Below are 24,782 nucleotides of genomic sequence, written 5' to 3'. Positions count from 1 at the left end.
AGGAGCAGATGTTTGGCTGTCAAAAGGGATGTAGTGGAAAAACAGGCACTCTGGACCTGTTGGAGTACAACAGAAAGTCTTGGTTTACTTTGTGTCCTTTTGTGTCTCTGCGCTTCAGACTTGACTCAAACTGTGGACAAAAAAAAATGTTTTTGATTGAGACGCAATTGTAATTACATGTGACCACCTGTCACTCACTCATACAACACAATGGCAGCAGTCAATTTAATTGCCTGCAGCCAAAATAAATAACTTTCCCCACATAAACAGGGAAATATCCATATTTCACTTCCTCTAGCTATCCTTTTATGTTTGTCTTTCTTTTAGTTTTTTCTTTATGGTTAGATATTGGCAGCTAGCCATAACAAATGCTCACCCATGCCTGAAGGCTGCAGGACACACAAAACACATGGATTAGTGATAACATCACATAGGACTATGCATGAAATGAGGCATTTCAATCGAAGTAGTAGTGTAGCCAAAGTTAGACGCTTACTTGAAGATCAAACAACATGACCATTAGGACAACTGAACAGGAGTCAGGACCCAACGTAAACAATTCATAAATTTCAGTGAATCACATTTTTGCATAACAATTACACACCCTGCATGTCCCAGAAAACCAGGGGAGAAATGAGAGCACAGCTTAACTCCAGGGGGGTTTACAGATCTATAGCAAAGTGGGGGTGGTTGGATGGGTGTTATTCTGTGCGCACTTGCAAGTGTGAATGAGGGATAGGCACTATTTAGGGAGGCATGACACATATTGGGGGCATTGTTTTCACTTTGTATTCATGCTGGCTTAATGGCAGATGTACAAGAGCATAGTGGGTGACCTATATGTGTACTGGATTAGACATGATTTCAGCTTTGAAAGGGTGCAGTTACCCTTTGTTTATCCAAACTCCCAGAAAAAAGGGGGTCCCTTTCTTCTTGATTAACAGTCTTTTGAAAAGTATACTGCTGCATGATCTGCTCTGTTAAAACCCAGTCACCACAGAAAGTGGCACAGTGATATTCATCAAGGCATGGGTCTAGAATCTTGGTGACATGGTGATTACTCGCAGGGCTAGGTGGTGAATTACTGTAGCTGCTGAGCTAACCGCTAACAGGCTAGCTTTCTGGGAACATGTTAGCGCTGGTGCGTTCTCAGAGGTCTTCTAACTGACAGTTAGAAAGCTCAGCTAAATGGGACAATACTGTAGGTTCACACAGTTTATTCGAAAGGCATATTACCTGTCTGCAAACCATTTCTTTTTTGTAGCCTTTTATACCCAACAGAGGAGGTTAAATAAAAGTGAATCATGCAAGACTGTTAAGAAGCTACTCTATTTCGTACTCTATGTTGCCTTGAAGGTTAGCACTAAGACAACTTGCTATATGTCAATGGCGTGAATTCAGAGTTCAAAGTTCACGGAAGTTGACGCGAAAAAGCCATGCGCGCATTTACTTTGTCCCCATGAACGAATGCAATGATTGCAGGTATTCGGTTGAAAGGAACAGATTTCTACAAAAACCTTTGCCTTTGTAAATGCTGGTGTGAACAAGCCCTTTGTTGTTACTTTGCTGTAAAACTGGATTTTATATTTTAAAAATGGCATGTGGTCATTTGAATGACTGTAGAAATGTTTGATTATGTATTTCTTTTTTTTTTTTGCTGGATTTTACACTTTTTTGACACTAGTGTGTGGGGTGGATAAATATACTGGAGGGACAGCAGGTCTTTGCTCACATGGATGGACAGACAGGTGGTGAGTGGTCTCAGCCTCCACAACCAGCATCATGTCGCACACATACACAAACACACAGGCTTCTGCTTTCATCATCATCCCTAAGGCGATGCTGTGTCAGTAACTCCCACAATTAGTCAAGTCTTATATATACTCTGTTCTCCCCACGCTCACCTAAAACAAGCCCCATACTAAAGAAAAGACTTTTGTAAAGCCATGAACTCAATCCTGCTGCACAGCCTAAGGGCACATTTTGTTCATAAAACATTCCCTGAACATTGCTCTCTGTACCCTTAGCACGCAAAGTTTTGGTGGTTGTGGTTTTTCGTTTTCCAATATATATTGGATACATAAATATAGTGTGTTTGTTTGTAGTATTTCCATACTTGAACATTATCATTTAAATTAAGAACCGTAAAATTCAAATTTCATACACACTGATCAGGAATAGAATTCTTTCTGTAAAAAAGCAGTGTATTTTTACTCTATTTGGAGGTATTGCAATATGTCAGCAAGTCCAAGCTTATAGTTACATTATAGTGTAACCGTCCCTGAGGAGATCATATGAACAGTCATTTGTTACTGCCTGCTGCAGAGCCTTCTGTAGCTAATCTCAAGTACAAACACAACTTAAGTCAACAGACCAGGAACTGGACACGTGTGTGGATGTACTTGGTGGGTATTGTTTGTGTGTGGGTGTGCACCTGTTAATCTGCAGTCATGTGAGCGCAATTTCATCAGTATGCTCCTATGTCCTTGGGTTTGCACAGAATAACATAGGAGAGTTGTAAAGGCCAAAAAGTCCTGTACAAAGAGTAGACCAAATAATGGGAGCATTACAATATGATGCAATCCAATACAAGAGCAACACAATACATGTCTATACACAATTATTTCGGTTAGATCTGCAGTATATTTGTTTATTTTTATGTTATTAATGTGTACCAATTATGTACAGACATTCATGTTCCCCAGAGGATGAATCCCACTTACTTTATTGAACCCCTGACTTTTCCTCTAGCGCCACTTTTGGTTTAGAGTGACAATCGCTTGACAACTATTATATGAATTCTGTTAAAATGTTCCCCAAAGGATGAATTGTAATGACCCCTGTTTTTTTTGGCTAGTTTGTAGAGATGCACTGATAGACCAGCCGGTGACCGGAATTGGCCGGTTTTCACCGGCGACCGACAGGTCAGTCTGACATATGCCGATTTCATGCCAGTCAATGCTACAATTAACTGACAACATAAGTTATACGAGTTACAGTTCTCAAGGACGCACGAAAAGACGGGTCAGCTGTTTGGAAATTCTTCAGTGTGTGCAGAAGATAATAAGTTTGCAATATGCAACACCTGCAAGGAAAAAGTAGGGCGTGGAGGGACTACACCAAAAACCAAAATCATTATTTTTAGTTGGATATTGGATGTGAAAAGAAGGAAATGGTTCTAACATTGCACTTTAGATGTGTGTGAATTTCCCACACCAGGAGTAATTTATATAGTTATATTTTATAGTGATCCATTATCTGTTCAAAAAATGTTCTATGTTCTGTGCAAAATGTTCTATTAAAGAAAAGATAGAAAATAAATATTTGTGTGGGCTGTAAAGTGGTTAGAAAAAATGAAATCGGAATCTGCTAAAATCTGTATCGGCTGGTCTAACTCAATGAAAATCGGAATCGGCCTAGAAAGTTGTAATCATTGCATCTCTAATCATCAGGTCAAAGATTCAATTTGCAAGGTAAACGTTACCTGCTAAACTTGCATGTTAGCATACTGCTGTTAGCACTTACCACTACACCACTGTTCCTAAGAACCGCCTCACAGAGCTGCTAGTACGGCTGTAGACTCTTCTGTCTCTTGTAGTAAAAGTAAAAGTGGAACTCTGTTCCTCGCTGCAAGAGGTCCAGTATGCATGCTACTATAGGAACCATAACTGTTTGTGCCTTTCTCTTGAATGTTTTGTGGTCACTGTGTCTATATTTGGTCAAAGTAATTCTCTGGTCTGTAAATTTACAAATTGTCCCAACAGAACAATAAGATTTAAGTTAAATTAGAATTTCAAATGCATGGTTCGTCTTTTGATGGTACTGTTAAGCTCTTGCTCCCTCTCTCTATTGTTCTGCAGATCTGAATTAATCACAAATATCAGACCACTCCTCAGGTCTCCCTGGCAACCGGTTCTGCCGCCAAAACAACTCCTCTTCAGGTTTAGGATGGGCTTATAGTTTTGTGTGGATGGAGAAACTAACCCTGTTTAATTTGTCATGTGTGATGACCGTTGCACAGGAGAAGCATATAGAAACATCACTGTTTAGTTAGGATTACATTTTGCGAAGCACACAAATGTTAAAGTACATTTTATACATAGTCACAAATATATAAATTCTGTATTTACCAGAAACTCATTCTCCAAATTACTTAAAATAAACGAGTCAGGTTTGCAAGTTGTGCTTCTCTGCCTGGAAGCATTCTTCTTAGCATGAGTAGGCAGATAAACTAGGCCTATTGTATTATGGTTAAAGTTTGTTGGATAATGATTGAGAAATGTGCTGCAGGCTTTTGAGCTGGCAGATAGGCTGCCCTACTTCTAAATGTTATTTGGAGTCGTGTGTGTCCGTGTGTGTATTTGTGTGTGTCTGTGTGGGCATTCATTTCACTTCTCTCATCTTGTTCCAGCGTGCTACATAGAAAGCCTCAAGGTCTCGTTCTCCCGCTCCTATATTGCACAGCCTCCTCCCTATCACCCCTCCCAATTCTCTTATTATTTTACTACGTTCGTCTTGCTGTCATTGTAGCTGCATTTACTGTGCATTCTGCTGCTCTTGTCTGAAGTCTGTGTTGGTTTAAACATGCAGGAAGCTGTCAGGGTTTAAAAATTCTGAGCTCAAGTTGGCGTTAAATTGCTACTGACTTCCTGCTGTCAACACCTCCATTAGGGCTGCACAGTATATCGTTGTTTTATCGTCATCGCGATATCAACTGGTGCATAAAACATCGCAAAAGGCTGCAACATATCGTGACGGGCTAGTTGAAAGAAAATATCAGTAGAAAAATGTAACGGTCATTCTTTTTTAGTGGTGCCTTTTTATATTCAATTCAATGTTCAATTTGTTCAAAAAATTTTGGAAATGATTTCCATTCATTTGTTTTAAATTCAACAATCAATTTGTTGTATTTTAGCAGAATGCTGAAAGCAGCAAAACTGACTACACTTTAACATCTGTTTATTCATCGCATGAAATATCATTATCGCAATATTGCATGTTTTCCTCATATCGTGCAGCCCTAAACTCCATTAAATGTTACCACTCCATACCCCTGATGAACCAACATTATTATTATTATTATTATTATTATTATTATTATTTCCATATGGAGACACAGCAATAGCATTGAGGAGATATTATTTCCATATGGAGACACAGCAATAGCATTGAGGAGAAAAACTTTGTCCACAAGTTAAAAGTTACAGTATCATGTAAAGCAATTCTGTACTTGCCACTGGTTGCCTGGCAACCTTAGGGTAACAACAAGACTCCAGGAAGTTACTGCGCCTGGCCAAGAAATAGTCTGGCTTTGTATGGGGGGAAAAAAGAGCAAAATAAGCATATTTCCTAATATGTCAAACTATTCCTTTTAATTCTTCGTCTAACTGATCTTGTTTTTCATATTTGCAGTGGCTATTTAAAGGACACTTTCAGAACCGATGTCAATTTAATCAATGCCGTCTAACAAAAAAAAGAGAGTCTTAGGGGGACTCTGTATGGATATCTAATATGTATTAGCAATGTTTTATGAATTAATCAATAATACTGTATACTGTATTTATGATACATTGTTTAATATATGACATATTCTTGATAAATATGCAAAGTATACAGTTGGGGATGCAATGGTTGCTCCCTGTTCTGTCCTCTAATTGGATAAATGATGTGAGTAAACTGCTGCTACTCACCCTAAAGACTCCAAAGTGCTTCAGCACTGCCATCCACCGAGCCACTAACAAGATAACGTATTCTCTGCAGTCCAAATGACAGGGCTAATGTGACTGTCACTCAGATTAACAACATCTCGGTCTCGCAGAGGACCATATCTCTGCCTGTCGAACTCTGTCCATTCATTAATGTCTGTCGCTTAGGCAGCATAGGTTTTTCAATCAAAGCTGTATTTTCATTGTTGATCGAACAGAAAAGGAATAATGCTGTGCGACTTACTTGTTTATATAACACATTGCTCTGCAGTGAAAGTTTGAGAAACTGTTTTGCTGCATTCATTGTTATCTCCACTTGCATCAACCCATCAGGGCAGAAAACTGAATGGATAATGAGGGAGTAGACAGCCCATAACCCTTCTAATCATATGCACTGGAGGCATTAGCATATTTTTGGAACAGAATCTCAATATCCCAAACTCTGTACTTTTTTTTTCATGTTTTCTTTCCTTTGAACAATTGGATCCCCCAATTGGATTTCATTATAATCTTTGCCTTTGACTGGTCTGGTTTCTCACTTTCTGTGTCTTGTTTGCAGGTTATGATGAAGCCTGCGCTCCTCAGATCTCTTTCTTATCTTTCTGTCTGGTTGTCTCTGTCTCCCTTTGCCATCACCTATTAGGTACATCAAACAAGTACAGAAGTGTGTTCTGACTTCCCAACATTATCCTGGCTCCGTTATCCTTGCTAAAAGTATTACTGAACTGACCTTCTCTACAAGGATCTTTCACCAAACCTTACACCAGCCAAACCTCTCTAAAGGGTCTACAGTCTCTAATCCCCAAGTCTTGTTTTAGGGTAATATTACATACTAGATAGTACAGTGCCCATCCTGGTTATCACACTGCACTGAACACTGCTCATCTCCAGTAAGTCCTTTGATTCTGCATAAAAGGCATTCCGTTCTTTTGATCCATTTGATTGCCTCTAATCTGCTGCAGTGCATTACTGATGGAAAATCCCAGTGCCTCAGCGATAGTGTTTTCATTTGGTGGCCCTCTGACTTTGCCATGTTTTTTTTTCAGTATTTTGTGAATTGTACCATGATTTAAGCACTTCTCTCTCAGGTGTGAATTCATATTTACCTTGACAGGTGGAAGGAAGCAGTCAGGGAGAGGGAAACAAAGTGCAGGCAACAGTAAGTAGAGTTGAGCTGACTGTCATCAATCAGTGCCATGTGGTGGCACACTTTGCCCAACCTTCAGACGAGTTGTCCCCTCAGACAAGGATTGAAGCTACTCATGATTGAGCTTTATGAAAGCTCTCACACACTCTTAAAGCCTCTTCCAAGGGGCTTTTTGGGGGCATGTTTGCATGTAAGGCACAGATGGCACCAATGAATCACATCCCACGTTTACACCCTCCCCCCCCCAAAAAAACAAAAACAAAAAACAAAACAAAACTGGGTTTACATTGGTTAATCAGGCATTTGGCCTCAAACCTAACATTGTTTCATTATATGGTGTGTCACCTACTTTCTTGTTTCTCCTGGTTTTCTTTCATCATGTGTCTCTTTCACACCAGCTATAGGCTCCCTCAGTGTCCTGTCTATTCACATTTGTGGTTTCCCTTTGTGATGGCAGGCTTGTAAAGCTACAATTTGGCAGATATGTCCAGATATGTGTGCCAATATGTTCATTATACGCATAAGCCACAGATTGTAGGTTATCATTGATCTCTTTTTCCCACTGGAAGAATGAAATGGTTAATTCTCCTAATTTAAGGTTTTGGGAAAATACAATAATCTTTACAGTAGTGTAGGGCTGTTAATCCTTTGGTCTATAAAATGTCTAAAATTATAGGAACTGAGTTGATCTTGGTTCCCCAGAGTCCAAGGTGACGCCTTTTTAAAATGTGTTGTTGCCTGACCAACAGTCCAAAACCCAAAGATATTCTGTCTAGAATGACATAAAACAAAACCAGCTAATCTTCTCATTTATTAACTGGTAATGTTATATCAAACAAGCCCTTAAACATGTCTCTATCCAAAGCCCTCAAATTGCAGAATCTGCTGCTGCCCTAACTAGAGGTGTAACTGTGTCTTTACAGTATGTGGATATAGAATGGTGATGGTTGCCACCCTGCACTGGGTGCTAAGGGGAATTTAGGGCTTGTGATCTGACAGTGTTCATCCCAGTAATCCTATTACTCTGACTGCTGCTTTGCCAGACTACTGCAATGGACAGAGCTACACTCAGCATCTCAGTATCACCGTGGCACCTATATTAATCTCTTGCTTCAGGATGCTCTGTTTCCCCCAGTGCCAAACCTTAAACAGAAGAACACTGATTAAACAATGAACTAAATACTCACAATAACACACACACACACACATTTCAAGTCTACAGGACAAATGCAAAGGTTTCATTCAAAACAAAACAAACTCAATTACTGTATTTGTCAAAGACACATAACATCATAATCACAGCACACATGAGATATTAGAATAAGATTCATTCCACAGATCTACAAACCCTAAATCAATACTTGCTCATTTTTATGTGAGTAAACAGATGTCTGGTTTTAAAGATTCCCTCCAGACACGTCTTAGGATGCATAAAATACTCTGCTTTGAAAAATAATTTGTGTCCTGATATTGTTTTTTCCACATAAAAAATATCAATGAACACGTTTTAAAATCCTAAAATTACATTGACTCCTCCCTCTTTGAATAATCCAGGATCTATGAATATGCAAATATCTATTGTTTCAGAGATTAGCTTCTAGACACAAGATGTCTCCTACTTTACTGAAAAATCCATTCTCAGTCTAAGTTGCATACTGGACTATGATTGGCTTTCAATCAACTTGTGATGTCACAAATGATACACGTCTTAAGTTACAAAGAAACTTTCCCTCTTCAGCAGATAAATGTGAAAACAATCTAATATCAAACTCTGCACATACGCTGTTCTGCACTGTCAAGGTCAGTCATCCAGCTGACGTAGCAATAGTGCTGTCCAAACAAAAGTGTTCTTACTTTCCAGTTCAAACGAATGTGTAACTATAAGAAAAGCTCAAGCTATCAGTCATTGTGTTATTGTATATTTCACGCACATTTCTTTCATTTCAGTGGAGTCACTTGTGAGTTTGACTCAGATTTGCATTTAAAGGAGACACTGCCACTGTCTCTTCATGTAAGAACTTGGAGGAGGATTAAGATTAGGTTTTCTACGTCACTACACATGCAGGTGTAGTATTGCTTTTTCATAGTCTTTGTGGACATTAGGACATGTCTGCTTGATTCCCCTTTTCTTAAAAAATACCGACGCCCATTTGACTTCTCATGTCTGAAACACAGATGAGATTATAACTCCGTTTTACATCACTTTAGATTTGATTTTTTTGTAAGTTGTGAAATAATGTGAATAATTACCTTCATACTATAAGTAAACCTATTTATCGCGGTGTCTTCATGAGCGAACATGTGTATGTATGGACTTAAGAGTGTCTCTGTGTGCACCTTCCACCCATATCTCATTGAGGGTGAGTGTTTGGCATGCTCAGGTCGGCCCTTTGTATTTCCTCCACGTCCCATGTGACTAACCCTGAGTATCCGCCGTCAGCACTCTAGGGCTGGCTGTCCTTTCACTGTGCTTGTCAGGGAGTCACTCAGGCGTGGAGCCATTCTCACTGCAAGGGTGCCGGCACTCGAGGAGTGCCTGCCTGGGCCCGCACTGGGACTTATCTGCTTCCTCTGACAAGCCTGCTTCAAGTGTAGTTGACTCCTCTCCCAAGGTACGCGCTGACTCATCCATCATCATGTTTACTGTTTTTATCCGGGGCGGCTTTTCGTCCTGACCTTGCCGCTTTAATCTAAGATGAAAGGACATAACGATGACCAATTAATTGTACCACGTTGGTCTGTTGTAAAGGCTACCCAGAGTTGGGGGGCCTTTGATTCTTTTCCTTCCCTGCCTCCTTCTAGAGGTATTAACACAGGACCACGGAGTCCACAATTCTGTCTCTCAGCCTCTATAAACACACTTTTGCAGTGTAAGTAATGAAGTCATTTATCTATAGAAGTCACAGCTGTAGCTCCCAGATGGAGCTGGTGCAGTGTCTGTGCCAGCTGTGGTTGCTTGTCTGTCTTTCAGAACTGTGTCGTTAAAATCAAGAATAAAACATACTGAAAAGACAACACAAAAATGACAATAAAACAAAGCCCTTCAATCAAAACTGTTCCAAACTACCTGAAAAACAAAGTTTATATCACAACAAAGCCTCAGTTATTCTACGCCTTTGCAGTAAATTCCAGTCTTGTGTGTAACCCCGCTGTCATGGAGAAGCCCCTGTTAAACAGCCCTTTAAACTGGCTGTTTCCTGTTAGCACCATCTCTCCCACAGGACCAGACTGCTGCTGCTCACTGGAGGCTGCCAACAGACCGGAGCCCAGGAGTCCAATCCATAATATGTGCACTCAGGCGGAAACCACTCACGTAGGCACAGACAGGCACAGACAGGCACCAGCAAGCATCCAAATGCAGGCAGACACATTTTTAAAATGTTGTCTGCCTATCTAGCTCTTGTATATTTATTCTTTCTTTCACATAACACTGCCAGCGTGCACAAACACAAATTCCCATCCATTTCTGGTCTAAGCCAAGGTCATCGTCCGTGGCGACTGTCGAGGTAATTGCTCACTTATCTCACTCCTGCTGACTAATGATGAGACGTGCCAGCTCACGGCAGAGGTTTGGGCCTCAGCGGCATCATGGGAGTCACTCCGTCCTCCCTGTTTGGCCTTGAGGCTGAGAGGCCTGTCTGAAAATACCACCTATAAGGAGAGAGACTAGTTGAGCAGCACTGATTAAAGCTCCAATTCTTTGTTTAACTAATGGGACATTGTAAGAAGCAGCTGCTTGATTGCCAAAACATGTGATTTCCTTCTCAGGAAAATTAGCACTCGCAGTTGGAGTTTCACATAAAATAAATGTGCTAATTTTATTACAAATAGTTTCCCGCTACTTTGTTTTCCAAGAAGCCTTTTTTTCAGGTTTCAGGCTGTTGGGCAGCTGTTGCGTTTCTCAGCTCCCAACAGTCATTTCTTTGTATACCGAATTGGGAGGGAAAGCAGTGAAATTCCTTGGAACTCCCCGAATTCTGGGAATTGTAATGAAGGGGTTGCTAAGTTACAATCTATAGGCTCTATTGTGAACTCCTGTATGGATTCAATGGTACTACAGGGAGCATCAATGACCCACAATGCACCCGACATTCCACTGCTTTTCAGGCTCCAGAAAGGGGAGTGCACAACTTTTCCTTTCAAATTACCAAATAACATTAACAGAAGGAATCAGTGGCCTCTCATTAAGAAGTTGCTGACAGATATTTTTGGAGCCAGGAAGGAGTTTTTTTCAGCTGTACAACTACTTCACCTGCTCCTAGACCTGCTGTCCCTCTAGAAAAGAGGACATGAACGCTGAAGTTCATCAGAGTCCCTCATGGGCGTCCTCCACAGTTTGCTCCGAGACTCAAGGCTCCTTATCCCTTGTGGTCTGTGGAATGTCAAGATTAGATCTCGGTCTGTATCTTAGGATCATGAGTTCCACACTTTTTCGTTTAATTTGATCCATACTAGCCCAATGGTCATATTACAAGTGTGTTTGCAGGGGCTAATGTATGTGGACAGAATATATTGTAGATGGAATAAAGTTTCAAAGAAGCTGCTCTGAAAATGTCACACCAAATTTCATTGTCTTGGCTTGCTCAGATATTACTAATAATAAGTGAGTGGCCCCTTGTCTTCTCTGGTTTGATCTTGTAAAAATAAAAATAAAAAATCTTTTCTCTGTTTTAAAGCGGGCTAACTCAAAATGTATAACACTGGGATCTCAAATTCTACTGAGAGCCAGCTCCTCATTTTGTGCACATAGCAACAGCCATCACTATTCTGTCTGACACTTTCATAATAGATTGCAGAGAGGAACGCTGGCTCAAATTTGTTACGCTGTCTAGGAAGACGGATGAGTCAGACGTCTTAAATGCACACATCCAGACTGAAAGATTTGAAATAAATGCTCTCACTCTTGAGCTTGAACATTGCAGTAGCACTGTAGCGCTCACAGTCAGCACTGAGGCATAGTTTTAAGGTTTTAGGACAAATCTTTGAAGTGTGCATCTTAGAACCAAAAGCCCATTTCCTTCTCATGCCTGTTAAATCCACATATTAGTCATACACTCATTACAACTCATGTGTTATACCTCAAGTATGTCTTCTTAAATGACATACTTGAGGTATAAAAACATAATTCAGAAAGTTTCACAATTCGTAACAGCGAACTAAACTAAACTAAGCTCTTCTCTGGAATATTTATGCTTTGCTGCTGAAAAGTCTTCTGAAGGCTTCAGGGAACTTGTGTGATGAACTTTTTAAGTGTTTGTTCCGCTGTTGATAACAGGAAAACCACAACAATGCAAGTGCATTAAAAGCTTGAATATTTCAAAACACTTGGCACTTAAGCAAAGAAAATATAAAAATTTTATACTTTGAATGAAGTTGCAAAATCCCACTTTGCTTCACCAGAATGTCGGCATAAACTGTGAATTATGAAAGAGGTTTGTGTGTGCGTGTGTTATGACACTGATGTGGTAGTAGAGAAAGTAAGTAAGTAGTGTGTAGTTCATCTATGTATGGAAAGTGTGTTGTGTGGCTTTTCACTCACTCATTGCTGTTGCCAACAATTTTTGTCAAATGTCCCGTCTGGATTTTCAGGGGCCCAAAACGCTTTTATTAAAATATTTGATATGGTGATGCTTCAGCATAGGGCTGCACGATATGAGGAAAAAATGTGATATGTGTACTCATTTCTGCATTTCTACTGCTTTCAGCGTTCTGCTAAAATACAACAAATTGATTGTTGAATGTAAAACAAATGTAAGGAAATACAAATTGAACATTGAATTGAACATAAAAGGCACCACTAAAAAAGAATGACATTACATTTAAAAAATTAACATTTTAAAGTGCAGTTTTCTACTGATATTCTCTTTCAACTAACTAAAATCTGATGTGTATATTGCACCAGCTGATATCGCGATGACAATACAAAAAACAATATATTGTGGAGCCCTACTTCAGCAGTATAAAGTACAGTAAATGGATGATTAACATTCCATACACTGGTTTGTTTAGTTTTAAGGTAAAAAAAGAGTTCAATTTTCTTAATTCCTTTTATTAACTGAAGGTTAAGGTAAAGGAAGGAACAAGCTTTTCTCTATTTTTATCAGTCGATTGAAGTGTAAGGAGAAAAAAGTATATTCCTCGTGCCATTTTAACTGTTTAACTGATTGCATTGTTAATTGATGCATGCAGTTATGTTTTTTGTCTTGTCTGATAACCTTTTACCTTTTTGTCGATTTCAGGACTCCGTGTTTGGCAGGTTGATGTTCCGGAAATCAAATTGTGCTCCACCACCTTTCTCTAAATTTCCTCCTCTCATTATTTGCCCCAGAGCAAATATTGTATTCTCATTGTCAGTGGATTTCACACAGGGTTCATAAGCATAATGCAATAGAGATAAATGACCGCCAATACCACTTCAGTCTGCGGCATGAGCATTTCCCCATTCCACCAAAACCCCGGCTATTGGTCGCTCTCTGTCTCTGTGGTGTGTTTCCTCCTCTCCCTCTCTGAACCTTTTCTCCATTTAATCAGCTCTCTCAGGACTCAGCTCTGTATAATTAGAGACTGAAACTTTAATCACCATGGATCCAGGGCAGCGGAGAGCAGGGCATTTCAAATAGACTACACACAAGCAGGAAATGAGCATGAAAGAAAGTATGGAAATGTAGAAACGGATGTGACAAATATTCTTGTCAATGCAAATCATGACATGTATTTGTTATCAGCCTGTTAAAAACATTCACACAGACAGTAAGGACATATCTCAGGTTCACACACAAAAAAAAACAACCTCTCATAATCACGTTTGGTAGGTCTCGTATTGTTCATAATGTCTAGCTAATTGTTCCCTGGCAGCATTGTGTAGCTGAATTAAAAGGTCACAGTTTGCAGGATGTCCTTACATAACAACAGCTGTCTCCTCACCTCCACTCCTACTGTCTCCTTCTATCTGATCTCTCTCTCTCTTTTTTTTTTTTTTTTTTTTTTTCTTCTATTTTTCCATCTTCTTACCCTTGCCTTGTTTCCAGACTGGCGTTCATTTTACCCTTTCCTTTTTAAACATGTCATTTTCCTCATCCTCTCTCCACTTTACATATTAATCTGGCTCCAATGGGAAGCTGGCAGTGTATTTTGTCCTTGGCACATTTAAAAAAAACAGTTGACTTTCGATTTGTGTTCCCTAAACACAAGATGTGATTTCAAAAAAGAAAGAAAACAAAGTTATTTGGGCTAGTGACTTGTTGGGTTTTCAGTTATTTATAGTGCAAAATATAACATAGAGACATTTGGAAATGAAATCAAACTTTAAAGTGGCTGTAATAGGTATTTTTGTAATATCAAAGAAGATCAATACCACTCTCACAGCTGTATGACGCTACAGCCAGGAGACCGTTAGCTTAGTGCAAAGACTGAAAGCAGGAGGAAATGGCTAGCCTGGCTTTGACATAGGATATGTTATTAGTGAGCTTTAGAGGTGCGGGCAGGAGGATTTGTTTTACCTTTCCGACAGCGCCAGGCTAGCTCAATCTTCTCATTAAATTCTCGGCAAGAAAAGAAATGAGCTTCTTTTCCAGAATGCCAAACCATTCTATTTCATGTGTTAAATGGTTAGGCCCGAAAGGTGTTGGCCACTGCAGTTTGCACTCCACGTTGCTTGTATTTGTGACCTTGTATAAGCCACTGTATGAAACCAGCTTTATGGCTCAAACGTTAAACACCGGGGCGCCTGGGTCGCCGCAGCGGCTGCAGGTTCAGTTCCGACCTGCGGCCATTTGCTGTGTGCCATTCCCCCTCTCACTCCCCTTTCATGTCTAAGCTGTCCTATCAAACAACAAAAATCTTACAAAAATAATAATAGTAAAACACCAGCATTTTGTAACATGATAGATGGCTTTGGCCTGACAGACATCCTTGTAGGCCCTGGTGGCTGGTAGCCACCAACAGTTGAACCCTGCTTTATGTTTAGAAGTGACGCTGATTTGAGTCGACAGGCCAGACTTGCTAAGTTCCTCAGCAGAAAGCCTTGCCAGCTGACAAGATGAAAACATGTTAGTCGCTCAGTGCAGACACAGCTGTTGTGTACCACTCAGCGAACAGAGTGGAGGCAAACCTACATCCTTGGCCTTTTATTTAAATGTTGTCTAATTTAGCTGGTGTAGTTTGTGTTTTGTGCCCCTGAGAAGCCGAGATGTGGGTCAGCTGTATGTGGCCACATGATAATTCCTCGTCCTTTCTCTTTATAACATGATACTTATCAGCCATGTGACAGGTCCTTAGGAATTGTCCTGAATATTTTAATGAGGTAAAACTAACAATGTTTAATGCTTTTAGTTACTATCTGTCAGAATGCACCTGCATTGGATTTTTGACCTATTGGTTCTCATTACAGTCAAGGTCAAGTTAGGGCAATCTATCTCTGTTACCCAAGTGTCCTTTCTCTTTTCACTGGCATCAGAGAGGTGCAGAGAAGTTTTCTTTTTAGTATGCTTGTCTACCACGATTCAACAGACTTTATAAGTGCTCCTATTGTGAGCTGCCAAGCTAATAAAGATGCTGCTATATTAGAGTGCACTCCAGATCATGTTTTAATGCTGACAGATTGATTCCAATTATGCCCTTAATTCTTTGAGCATGCCAAATGTGGAGCAGGACATACACTGTCACTTTGGGGTGGCAGTAGCTCAGTCCGTAGGGACTTGGTTTGGGAACCGGAAGGTTAATGGTTCAAGTCCTGTGCGGACCAAGTACGGAGCGTGGACTGGTAGTTGGAGAGGTGCCAGTTCACCTTCTGGGCACTGCCAAGGTGCCATTGAGCAAGGCACCAAACACCCAACTGCTCAGGGCGCCTTTAATGGGCAGCCCTCTCACTCCGACATCTCTCCATTAGTGAATGTATTGTTCCTGTTTGTGCATGTGTGTGTATTACGGGCCTGTGTTTTAATAACTAACAACAGAGTGAAACATTTTTATTTCCCCTTGCAGGATCAATTAATCTTAATCTTTGACAATGAAGAGGTTGTGTGTGTGTGTGTGTGTGTGTGTTTTAAGTGTTTCATCTTCTCATTTTTCAAGGCAGGTTTTCTATATTTTGATTGTCTTGCTTTTTTCTGTCTTGTATGATACTAAAAATATATATATTTGGATTAAGAACTGTACACTGAACAAAACAAGAATTTTGAATAAGTAATCTTGGGCTCTGGGAGTTGTGATGCCATAGTCAACAAAGTATTTGGCAGATTAATCAGTAATTGATTAATCTGTACAGTAGTTACAGCTGGTGAAGTAAATGTTTTCCAATCCTCTTGAATGTAATCAGCTGCAATCAAATATGCTATGATACCAATAAACCTACAGTATGAAAGCTTAATTTACTGTCATACAGTTTTAAAACTGTGCTGCCTGTTGAAATCATATACTGTTAAGATTTTTAACGTATTTGATACTATGATGATTCTGATAATGTGCTTTTTTGTCTGTTTTCTTAGTATGAATTCAAGGCCAAGAACATCAAGAAGAAGAAAGTCAGCATTGTGGTGTCTGTGGACGGGGTCAAGGTGATGCTGAGGAAGAAACCGAAGGTAAGTCAATCGTGACACACTCTAAAAGGAATAAGATATAACAATTTCCACTGGATTCAGAAACTAAACACCAGAGTTGGTAACACTGAACAAAAAAAAACACGTTGCAGCTTTAAATGAGATGTAAAAATGGCTATATTAGTAATAATAAATGAATAACTTCTTCAGACATGCTTTATCAGTGATGCTTTATTGATGCTTAATCACAATCATCTGTCTCATACACAGAGGAAAGAATGGACATGGGATGAGAGCAAGATGCTGATCATGCATGATCCCATATACAGGTCAGTCACACCTCTTAATCTCTTTATTCATTTAATATATACATACTGTATGTAAACAAATATTACATATTTCTATCTTTGCCACTTGCCTTACACACACAGGGGGTTAAACTGCCTGATATTCAGGGCAGTCTATTCTTTGCACTCTGCGTGTTCTTGTTAGCTTAAACCAAAGTAATGACTGTGAGCATGCTGCAGGTAATACAAACTGTATGTCTCTCAGTGGAAATGATATCCTTCAGCTTGACCTCTATGGATGAAGCTGGGGCTTGCTTTATAGCCCCCCCCCCCATGTACTTTACCATGCAGGACTAATGTGCTTTAATGTACTGTACCGTATGTGCCAAATGCACCTACATTCATAATATAGCATGAATGAATAATCTATAGCTTGTGCTTGTAGTTGGCAGAGCATATGTTAGTCAGTATGTCATTTTACATCCTCTCAGATTAAAGTAGAGTAAATAACATGCATTCATTAGGGTCACAATATCCCATCACCTACCTTCCCTGTAGGCTCCATGGTGATGAAGCCTGTCAACCAATTATCAACAGGCCTGTGAAGCTGTCAGTCACTGCTAAACAACTCACAGCAAATAAACCATAAAGTGTCAAAACAATACTGTCTGTCAGGAGCTAAGAAGAGAACGAAAGTTTAGAATGCAAAGTGCGGGCAAAAATTAAAGGTACGATTTTGGTCAGGAGGACTTTTTCTTTTTTGGCTGGCTTGAAACAAGCAATCTAATAAGGCAACCTCTTCATCATGGAAATAAAAAAAGTCAGAGATGGAAAGGCGTAGGCAGGCACTTAAAAGTGTCTTGTATTGCATTTGTGTGTGTGTGTCTGTGTGTGTGTGTGTGTGTGTGTGTGTGTGTGTGTGTGTGTGTGTGCGTGTGCGTGTGTAAATTATGTGTATCTGTTTGAGGATCTCATTTGGCAAAGCCACACCTCATCAAGGGGTTGTGTGTGTTAAATGTAATTATCCTTGCTTGTGTTTCTGTGGGTGTTTGTGCAGTGGGCATATATAGTACACTTTGTATCATGTCACTTTCAGTAGTTGATGGTCATAATTAGTTTGGCCAGTTCCCAGTGGAGTTGTTTTATAGCAGTAAAGCTGCAGATGGAGATGCAGGGCGGACCCTTTGCTCTGCCAGTTTACAGACTGCAGCAGGACAGAACCAGATGGGACAGCATACTTCACAACGATCATCAGTAGTGTAGGGGCGTGTATTTATTTTTTAAGTATTATACTGTAAATGATCCTTTTAATCGGATGTATGTCTGCATTAGGTCAGTTCTTTCTACCTGATTTCAATATGGGGTTTTAATATAAATTTGTCATTAAGAGGATAGAGACTGTGAAGAAAGGGGTGGATCATCTAAAAAATTAATTAATTATTTTATATATTGAGGTTTCTATAATGTTTGTGTATTTAATTTTGGGTCATGTATTCTAGGATTTTCTACGTGTCTCATGACTCCCAGGACTTAAAGATCTTCAGCTATATTGCAAGAGATGGTCCCAATAATTCCTTCAGATGCAATGTCTTCAAGTCAAAGAAGAAGGTACAACAACGTCCACTCACACAGCTCCTGACTATAGACATGCACAGCTGATTACAAACACACTTTTCTGCAGCCGTAATACATGGTGCATTTGGGCCTTTTCTTTTTCTTAACTGTAAAAACCTGTGCATTTATTCCTCTCACTACCTAATTTGCTGCGGTCATTGCTCCTTGATTTAAATCCCCCAGCTGCATACAGAAAGTGGTAATACACTGAGACTTACCTCATACAGACTTAAATGTGAGTTGCTTTAGTTTTCTGTGTCAAACTACCTGTGACTGAGAATTGTTTGTATTCTGTTTTGGAATTTTGATCCTTAATTTAAGAATTAATTTCCTGATTATGTCAGCTCAGTTAATACATTTTGGTTTTAAACTTTTTGGGGGATTTGATTTCCTGTAGCTTAGTTAATATCCTGTGGCTTGCTGCACAAAAATGCAGTTGTAATCCTTGTCTTCCAGTGCATATTCACTGCAGATACATAGCCTGCAGTGAATATGCACTGGAAGACAAGGATTACAACAGAATTGTTCCAAAGAAGTGATGTTGTTGGTCTCTGATCACTGGTATTCAACTGCGTGTTCACATTTTCAGTCCATCCAAAGACTACAGCACTACACTGATTGACGCATCTCATAGCAGACAGGATGAACTCATCTGTGAAATCACTTGTTGTGGTGGCTTCTGCTCTAAACACTGACCTTTTTATCTGAAACTCTTCACTCCGTTCTCTCTGTCCATCTGCCTCTCACTCCTCTCTTTCCCTGGCAGACGCAGGCCATGCGTATTGTGCGCACAGTAGGTCAGGCCTTTGAAGTGTGCCATAAGCTGAGTCTGCAGCATGCTGAGCAGGATGCAGACGGACAGGCGGATGGAGAGAGTGACAAGTCCACAGAGGAGTCCAGCAGTCATGGTGAGGCCTACCTGAAAGGGTTTACTGGTATCTGCTATGCACAGTGTTGCCTTCAAAGTAGTAAGAGTACATTCAAATACACATAGACAGATATACATTTTGGGTTATTATATTGTGGCTGATTTTCATGCCCTGAAGCCAAAGAAACGGTGTACTGTTATTTGTTTGTAGATCCTAAAAACTATTAATAGTACACTGATTCTTTGGCTTTGTTTGCAGCTAACTCTGAGCCACAGTCTGTTTGTACGGTTTAGTTTCTGTTTAGCAATGTGTAAACACCTGCTGCTTGTCTGAGCCTCCCACCTGTTAGGGAACAACAACAACAACAACAACTCTTTGTAGAATAGGCCAAAACCATCACAAAACTGCAATTATTAAACCACATTGCTAAGTCTTTCTTGCTGAACTGTTGGAAGATATTTTCTGGATTTTCTTTTAGTGGAACAATGCACTGCATATACCCAGCTATGTTATTGGATACATGACAAGTTTTTATTCACCTCAACCATTACAGTTTGTCACATGCAAAATGTTTGTATAGATAGTTTTAATACATGTTTTTTGCACTTTCCAATGAAAGAAAAAACATAGAACAATCATTAAAACATTGAAATAAGTTAAACTGACAATATTAACATATTATCCTATCAAAAGAATGAGTGAGTTGTAAGTACAGTGATAGAAGAGGTGGGATAGTCATTGTTTTGCAAGTCATAAGTAAGTCTTTCCTATGAGGTCCCAAATCAAGTCCCAAGGTATATGTAACATTTATGGCATTTCAAAGCAAAATGAAATGCAAAAGTATGCCTTGGTATTTTTTTTAACAGGGTTGGGGTTTGATGGTTGTATAATCAAATCTGAATCTAGTTTTGAATCTTTTCTTTAATTCATTTGTCTTTATAAGAAAAATGAAAACAAATCAAAGATCAAAATTAGAAGTCTGCTTATCTGAATGTTTTTAATTACCAAATGAGCTAGTGTGCACTGTCAAACTGCACACTTTACTGCCTAAAACTACCTTTTTTGTTGTCATTCACAGGAAAATGAAATTTGTCATCTGCATTTAACCCATCCTGTAGGCTTACAGAGGGGCGGTGGGCAGCCGCAGGGCCTTAGTTTGATTACACGCCTCTTTACGACCTAAATAGAGCCATCTAACCTTGCGCGCTCATTAAATCAGCACAGTGATCAACCAGCAACAACACAGATGTCCAATTTCAATGGAATCTAAACAGATTTAAGAAACAAGATCAAGCTAATCTGGATTTGAGTGTTCTTTGTGTGGGATGGAGGGTAACAATGGGAAAGATTTCTGTGGTTACAACTGTCACGTCGTTGGACAACACAACAGGTCGATTGCTATTGTTACCAGTGATCAGTGTAATTTGCACAGTGAATGAATAGTTATCTACCACTGAGCTACAGTTGTGTGACAGGCAGAGTTGATCCCGTGTGGGGTAAAATAATGTATATGTGCTTAAAATAGCATTAATTTAGGGTTTAGGGATCTAAATGAAGGCATCCCTGTTTCTATGTGTTTTATAGACTCTTGTGCATTGTTTTACATAAACCCTCGAGGTGATCCTTTTGTCTGTGTGTACTCCTTCACAGGTCGTAAGCTGACAGGGGCAGAGCGAGATGAGGAAGAGGAGGACAGCAAACTTGGAGGAAGACGAGGAGAAGATCCTTCAGCTGGCACTTCACTGTGTGAAAAGGCAGTCAGTGACATTCTGCAGAGTCTTGCCGAACTGAACGTGGTCAAACCTGGACAAACCATCATAGTAAGATACTGCAGCACGTGCGCACATACACACACACACATTGAATTGTGCGGGTAAGAATGTTATAATAAGCACACTGTATTGTGCTACAGTATGGTCAGCCTTATTTATTAAATTTCAAGGGTCAACAATGGGATTTAGATTTAATGGAAGTAAAGAATGCACCGATTGACGTTGCTACCGGAATTGGCCGATTCAGTCTGACATATGCCGATTTTATCTCGGTCAAATGTTGTAAATAAATAACATTGTAAAGGCTACCATACACAATGCATAGGAATTATATATAGGCTAGCAAATAATAACAATAAACACACTATTAATTACATTATCTTAATGCAGTGTAACTACTGTAGCATGTAAATAATGCACAGGTGAGCAAGGGCGTTCAACAATCGCCATTATATGGAATCAACAGCCACGTGCAACCTAGCTAGCAGGTAAAGAACACAAACAGCGAAATCACCAGCTAACAATGAACTGACAACATAAGTTATACGACTTACAGTTCTCTAGGACTTACACACGTTCACACGCGCGATCTCCACTGGCTAGTTATCCTCCGGACAGCGTCTCTTTTTCCTTTCTGTCATTTTTCTTCCATAACATTGCACTTTAGATGTGTGTGAATTTCCCACACCAGGAGTAATTTATATACTTCTATTATATAGCAATCTATTATCTGTTCAAAAAATTTTCTATGTAAAATGTTCTATTAAAGAAAAGATAGAAAATAAATATTTCTGTGTGCTGTAAAGTGGTTAGAAAAAAAATGAAATCGTAATCAGCTAAAATCGGTATCGGCAAGTCAAACTCAATGAAAAATTGGAAATCGGAATCGACCTAGAAAATTGTAATTGGTGCATCTCTAAATGGAAGAAAAAATGGAGATGTTTCAAAGGGGCAATACTCTAAATTCAGAACAATATTATAGCAGCAAACTAGCATTTGCTTTGTAAAGATATAGTGGAGTAATGGCATTCTGAGCAAAAAACCTTCCAAACCTAGATATTTAACGTATTGGGGAACAGTCGAACAGTGCGAACCATGTAGATGCATTTCCCATGGCGTTGGTTGACATACATAACATCTTGTTTAAAAGACGCGTGTACTGCTCTGATGCCCTTACACCTATAGTATAGTGATAGAAGTGTTTTTCATCTCTTTTTCAACAAGCCCACATATCATTTGTTACGTACCGTTACGTACAGTCCGTCTCTTTATGACATTAAACATTTGTGATGAACCATTGTGCTGCTAAGTTTGTATTCCACTCGGAAACTAGAAGCTAGCAAGCTAGGTTAGGAACATACATATAGGTCATTCCAGAGAGCCACTGTGAGCAAGGATAAGTGGGCATTTACTGAGAAATATTAGGAACTGTCTTTAAGAGAAAGAGAGTAAGGTTTGGCTGATTTGTTGCTAGGGACATTTTTGAAAAAGGTTGCTAAGGGGGTCATAGAAGTTGCTAAATCTAGAGGCAAAAATGCCAAATTGGCAGCACTAACCATTGGAATTGATGTTTCCAACTGTTTTTAAGTCGTGTTCATTGGACAGCTAAACCTTACAGCACCTAACAGCGAAATGTAAGGACATTCTCACATTCGCAGACTCACATAATGAACACGACATTCTCATGGCAGTTTAGTTTCCATTGCAGTTGTAGTGAAGGTTCCCGTTATTACTGACACCTGCAGCGGGGTTGCGGGAGCTGCAGCAGCAGCATCCACATTCTAATGGTTCTAAAAACACCTCTGCTGTGATTCATTCCTTTGGCTTTAGTGGTGTTTTGATGCTATTATCCAGGCATAGTGCTGCCAAATGGCTCATTGAACTAAGGAAGTACAGTATAGTGCTTTGTCATCTACTGCAGTACCTGACCAGATCATTGACTGCAGCTCTCCATGACTAACCTCATTTGGCAGCAGATACTGTATTTGCAAAATTCCCTGGTCGCGATTGCATGAGGTAAAAAAAAAAAGACATTTTTGTTTCTCTGTGTTTAGGGTTTAGCAGACTTTAAATCCTTATGGAGTTTGGAACTGAATTTTATGTTTCGCAAATATATTGGCTGTGACAGGGTGAAAAGATGCAAACGTGCAGGCTTTGGTGTGTCATGATGCTTTCCTTTGGATTTGTCACCATAGTGAGTGTGGTAGACACAGCTGTTACCGTGCTGCTTAAAGAGCATGTTGGATTGGAGGGAACCTGAATATTCCTGCTGGCTGTGAAAGGGGGACTCTTAATCGCCACCATAATCCCATTGAGGGGTTCACGAACATCTGCTCTATGGAGATAAGCAAGGAGAGAGCGAAGGAAAGAAAGAGATGGAGGAATAATAAGAGATCAGGATAACAGAAAAAAGACGAAAGAAACAGACTACACAAGATGCTGGTTGTATTTGGTGATTGCAAGCAGGCAAAACAAGGGTGGACAAAATAACAGAAACACGTCGAAGACCATCTGAGGTGTTAAATCGACTTCTCTCTTTCTTTTTTTAAACCATAGTTTGTAGGGCTGCTACTAATGATTATTTTCATTGTCAACTAAAGGCCCTGAAAACATATTTTCTGAATCAGCTTTTTACAGTGAACAATCTGGCCCTACATGAGCACAATGTTTTAATTACTTCATATTTCTTTTACTTTTGTCAGAGCTCCTCTCACTGGTGGGGCTGACTTTGAAAAAGGTGACATTATTCTGTACATCAATCACAGTTGAGCAACATTTGAGTCAAAATCTGATGACAGTTGTCGTGGGAGATTTGCTTTTGTTGCCAGGCCGCTGTCAATCAAACCACTTCCACACAGTAAGGATGTTTTCTTTTTTCCTAACTTTAACTTTAATTATTGCTTATTTAGTCATGCATATTTTCAGGGGCTTTAATCTTCTCAATTTGTTTAATTGTTTTGTCTAAAAAAAAAATTAAAAAAAAAAGCCAATTAAAATTTCCCAGAGCCTAAGGTGACATCTTTAAATTGCTTGTTTCCACCAAACCAACACAAAGATGTCCAATTTACTTTTATATAAAACAGACAAAAGCAGTAAATCCTTTTTTGCTTAATAAATTACTTAAACGCTTAATTGATAATCAAAGTCATTGTCAAGTAATTATCTGACAGTTGACTAGTCAATTAATCAAACCCTTTTTCCAGTACCAGTACTTGTATTGTTAATATACAGTACTAAAGAAGTAAAGGTAAAGTTTGGAAGAAAACCATGTTTTAGTTATTATTCAGTAATAACTAACACAAATTTTGATAATCTGCTTCATCACAATTTGAATGTGCTGTACTTTACAGTGTGCTACTTCGCCCTCTAGTGGTGTGATGTAGGAGTTACAGTATACTGTGTACCACTGTACCAAAGCGTCATGCAGTTTTGCATGACGGCAGTAGCAGTTTGTGTGATTATACAGACATGAATTGTATATGTTTCTGTTGGACTTGAACATAGTTACACACTAAATCCATCTCTCTTGTTCAGTGCTGATATCTCTGGGGACAGAAACACACAACTGATCTGTCCCTACTATCTGTGAGAAGAGGGTGAAGTAGTGAAAAGCTGCTGAGGGAATTTCTTCCGGAAATATTTGTGCTACCAGAGATCATCTGCAAAATGATCTAAAATCCAGGGAGGAAGGAGACTGAGGGAGATAAATGAAGACGGGAGGAAGAGAGTGTGTGTTTGATAATGAGCTCAGAGATTATTCCGGTCCTGATGAAGGGTTACATTAGAGCTCCAAGGAGCTCCAGATCAGTGGGTCGCAGTCCTGGTCTCGAGGACTGGGTGGTTTCTATCCTA

The 24,782-nt window shown here is 39.5% G+C and overlaps 1 protein-coding gene across 2 annotated transcripts in view; it reads left to right on the top strand.

The window, feature by feature from the left end:
• The window catches only part of si:dkey-34e4.1 (carboxyl-terminal PDZ ligand of neuronal nitric oxide synthase protein), a 52,988-nt gene that overhangs the window by 7,141 nt on the left and 21,065 nt on the right, over positions 1 to 24,782 (top strand). For both annotated transcript variants that reach the window (XR_005636746.1, XM_039780401.1), the window contains exons 3-7: positions 16,338 to 16,430; positions 16,659 to 16,717; positions 18,175 to 18,283; positions 19,056 to 19,197; positions 20,809 to 20,978. Coding sequence is in view for 1 of the 2 variants with exons in the window: in XM_039780401.1 (XP_039636335.1) it covers positions 16,338 to 16,430; positions 16,659 to 16,717; positions 18,175 to 18,283; positions 19,056 to 19,197; positions 20,809 to 20,978 (573 nt within the window). In the remaining variant the exon portion in view is untranslated. The remainder of the gene's footprint in view (positions 1 to 16,337; positions 16,431 to 16,658; positions 16,718 to 18,174; positions 18,284 to 19,055; positions 19,198 to 20,808; positions 20,979 to 24,782) is intronic.

Source organism: Perca fluviatilis, chromosome 17, assembly GCF_010015445.1.
Source record: "Perca fluviatilis chromosome 17, GENO_Pfluv_1.0, whole genome shotgun sequence".
Lineage (NCBI taxonomy): Eukaryota > Metazoa > Chordata > Actinopteri > Perciformes > Percidae > Perca > Perca fluviatilis.
Note: the sequence above shows the minus strand (reverse complement) of the source record. Positions and strands in the feature narration are given on the sequence as shown.